The following is a 2,500-nucleotide window of genomic DNA, read 5'->3' on the forward strand; positions in this document are numbered from 1 at the left end:
GTGGGTGTGGCGGGGTTGACGTGATGCGCTGAGGGCTGCTCGGAGGGCGGGGCGGCGGCGGCGTCGTAGTAGCCCCAGGCGGGGTCGCGCGAGTAGTCGAGGCCGTGCTGGAGGAAGGAGAGAGAGAGAGAGAGAGGGAGAGAGAGAGGAAGAGAGAGAGAGAGAGAGAGAGAGGAGAGAGGAGAGAGAGAGAGAGTGTGTGGGAGTGGGCGTGGCTTCCATTGAGGGCCGTGGCCGGCATGTACGAGGACGCGGGGTCGGTCTGTAAGGCGGAAAGAAATTAAGTTCACAACAAATTCGGTTTCACAGTTTAGGCTTCAAAAAGAAACCCTAGTTACTGACTTGCACAGCGTAAACAAAGGAAGCACTAGTCTTCAATCCAAGAACAACATAGAGGTGCCCTACCTGATAGGTCATGACCTGCGGGTAGTAGGCGTGGACGCGGTGGGCGTGCGTGTCGTAGGCGAGGCCGTACTGCAGCTTGGACTGCATGGTGTAGTAGTGGTAGAGCCACGAGTTGGCGCGCAGGACGGCCGCCTCCTTCTCGCCCAGCACCTGGTTCGTCGCCACGATCACCGGCTGCTGGCTCTGCCCGCTGCCGCCGCTGCTGCTGCCGCTGCTACTGCCGTTGGTATTACTGCTGGTGCCTTGCTGGCTCTGCTGGGAGTTCTGCTGACTCTGCTGACTCGAGTCAACTCCGTCCTTGACCTGAAGGACGCAGTGGACCCACCGCCACGTTCCTCCGGCCGCTTGCAGACGCAGCAGAAGGATGCACGAGCGATCCTGCTCACTGGCTGTGACTGCAAAGGGTTTGCGGAATTAGAGTCTATTCTGAAGGGAAGGATGGCTGTATTTTCTCAAACTATCTGCCAGTCTTCGAAATATCAAAATAAAGAGAGAGAGAGAGAGAGAGAGAGAGAGAGAGAGAGAGAGAGAGAGAGAGAGAGAGAGAGAGAGAGAGAAAAAGAGAGAGAGAAAGAGAAAGAGAAAGAGAGAGAGAAAAAGAGAGAGAAAGAGAAAGAGAAAAAGAAAGAGAAAGAGAAAGAAAGAGAGAGAGAGAGAGAGAAAGAGAAAGAGAAAGAGAAAGAGAAAGAGAAAGAGAAAGAGAAAAAGAGAGAGAAAAAAAGAAAGAGAAAGAGAAAAAGAAAGAAAGAAAAAGAAAAAAAAAGAGCGAGAGAGAGAAGGAGAAACAACGAAAGAAAAAAAAAAAGAGTCCACCTATTAACACAGAAAACAGAAGAAACACACACAGCGCAAACAAACTCACTCAGTCTGTGTTTGGTCTGCGCTTCCCGCATGTTCTCCGGGTGAATCAGGTGGTACCACGAGACGCCCGCCAATGACGAGCGATTGTAGCCCAGGTAGAACTCGCCGCTGAAAAGAGAGGAAAATGCGTTAGAATAACAAGGCTGGTAATGACCTTTTCTTACTTCATATTATATTTATGTTTTTTTTTTTAAGTCGTAAATGTGTGTTGATAAGATATTTTTTTATTAAAAGATTTTGATTCATGTTTTTTAACTGTGATGTTCTCGGTATCACGATCGAAGTCAAAAGATCAAAGTTCTCTTTATTAACATTGGTAATTTTTCTCCATAGTTATCAAAGGAACCGAATATAGAAAAGTATTCCCTTGAACTCTTTCCTTCTCCGAACACCCTCTTCAGGAAGCTAACCTCCCTTCTAAGTTCTCCCTTCCCTTCCTTCTCTCTCCTCCTCTTATCCTCCCTTCCCTCGCTTCTCTCTCATCTCCCCCTTTTATCCTCTCTCTCCCCCTTCCATCCTCCCCCCTCCCCTCTCCTTTCCTTTCCTCCTACTTCTCCCCTTTTTCCTCCTTCTTCCCATCCTTCCTTACCTCTTCTCCCCCCTCTACCACCCTTTCTCCCTCCCATCCACCCTTCTCTCCCTCTTTCTCTTCTCCCTCCCCCTTTCTTTCCCATCCATCCTCACTTCCCACTCTTCTCTCTCCTCCCCCCTTCCATCCTCCCTCCCTCTCTCCCACAACTTCCTCCTCCCTTCCCCTTTTCCCTTCTTTCTCCTCCACCTCCTTTTCTCCATCCACTCCTTCCTTCTCCCGTCCCTCTCTTCCCTCCCCCTCCCATCTCCCTCCTCCCCTTCCCTCCCTCCTTCTACCTTCTCCCTTCCTTCTCCCCTCCTCCCCTTCCCTCCCCTCCTCCCTCCTTCTACCCCCTCCCCTCCTCTCTCCTTCCCTTCCCTCCCTCCAGGTAATGTCTCCAGCCTAATGGGCAGCTCGAGCTCATTCCTCTTTTTATCTCGCATTTATCGTCCAATCACAGTAAGAGTTCCCATCAATCAGCTGAGGCGACTTTCAATGGGAAAATAATGACACATTGAGCTCTTTGCTGGGCGTCCTGGTGTGGGCTGGAAGGCAGGGGGAGGGAGGGGAAGGGAGGGAGAGGGTGGAGAAAGGGAGGGGAAGGGAGGGGAAAGGGGTAGGGAGAGGGAGGGAGAGGGAAGGGGAAGGGAGAGGGAGGGGGAG

The 2,500-nt window shown here is 51.4% G+C and overlaps 1 protein-coding gene across 1 annotated transcript in view; it reads right to left on the minus strand.

The window, feature by feature from the left end:
* The window catches only part of LOC122263936 (PAS domain-containing protein cky-1), a 94,918-nt gene that overhangs the window by 2,083 nt on the left and 90,335 nt on the right, over positions 1–2,500 (minus strand). Inside the window, 4 exon segments of the mRNA XM_086542316.1 lie at positions 2–113; positions 116–262; positions 406–800; positions 1,268–1,374. Of these exon segments, the coding sequence (XP_086398442.1) occupies positions 2–113; positions 116–262; positions 406–800; positions 1,268–1,374 (761 nt within the window).

The sequence above is a fragment of the Penaeus japonicus genome, unplaced genomic scaffold (genome assembly GCF_977035675.1).
Source record: "Penaeus japonicus unplaced genomic scaffold, GWHDUDI00000001_assembly GWHDUDI00000001, whole genome shotgun sequence".
Taxonomy (NCBI): domain Eukaryota; kingdom Metazoa; phylum Arthropoda; class Malacostraca; order Decapoda; family Penaeidae; genus Penaeus; species Penaeus japonicus.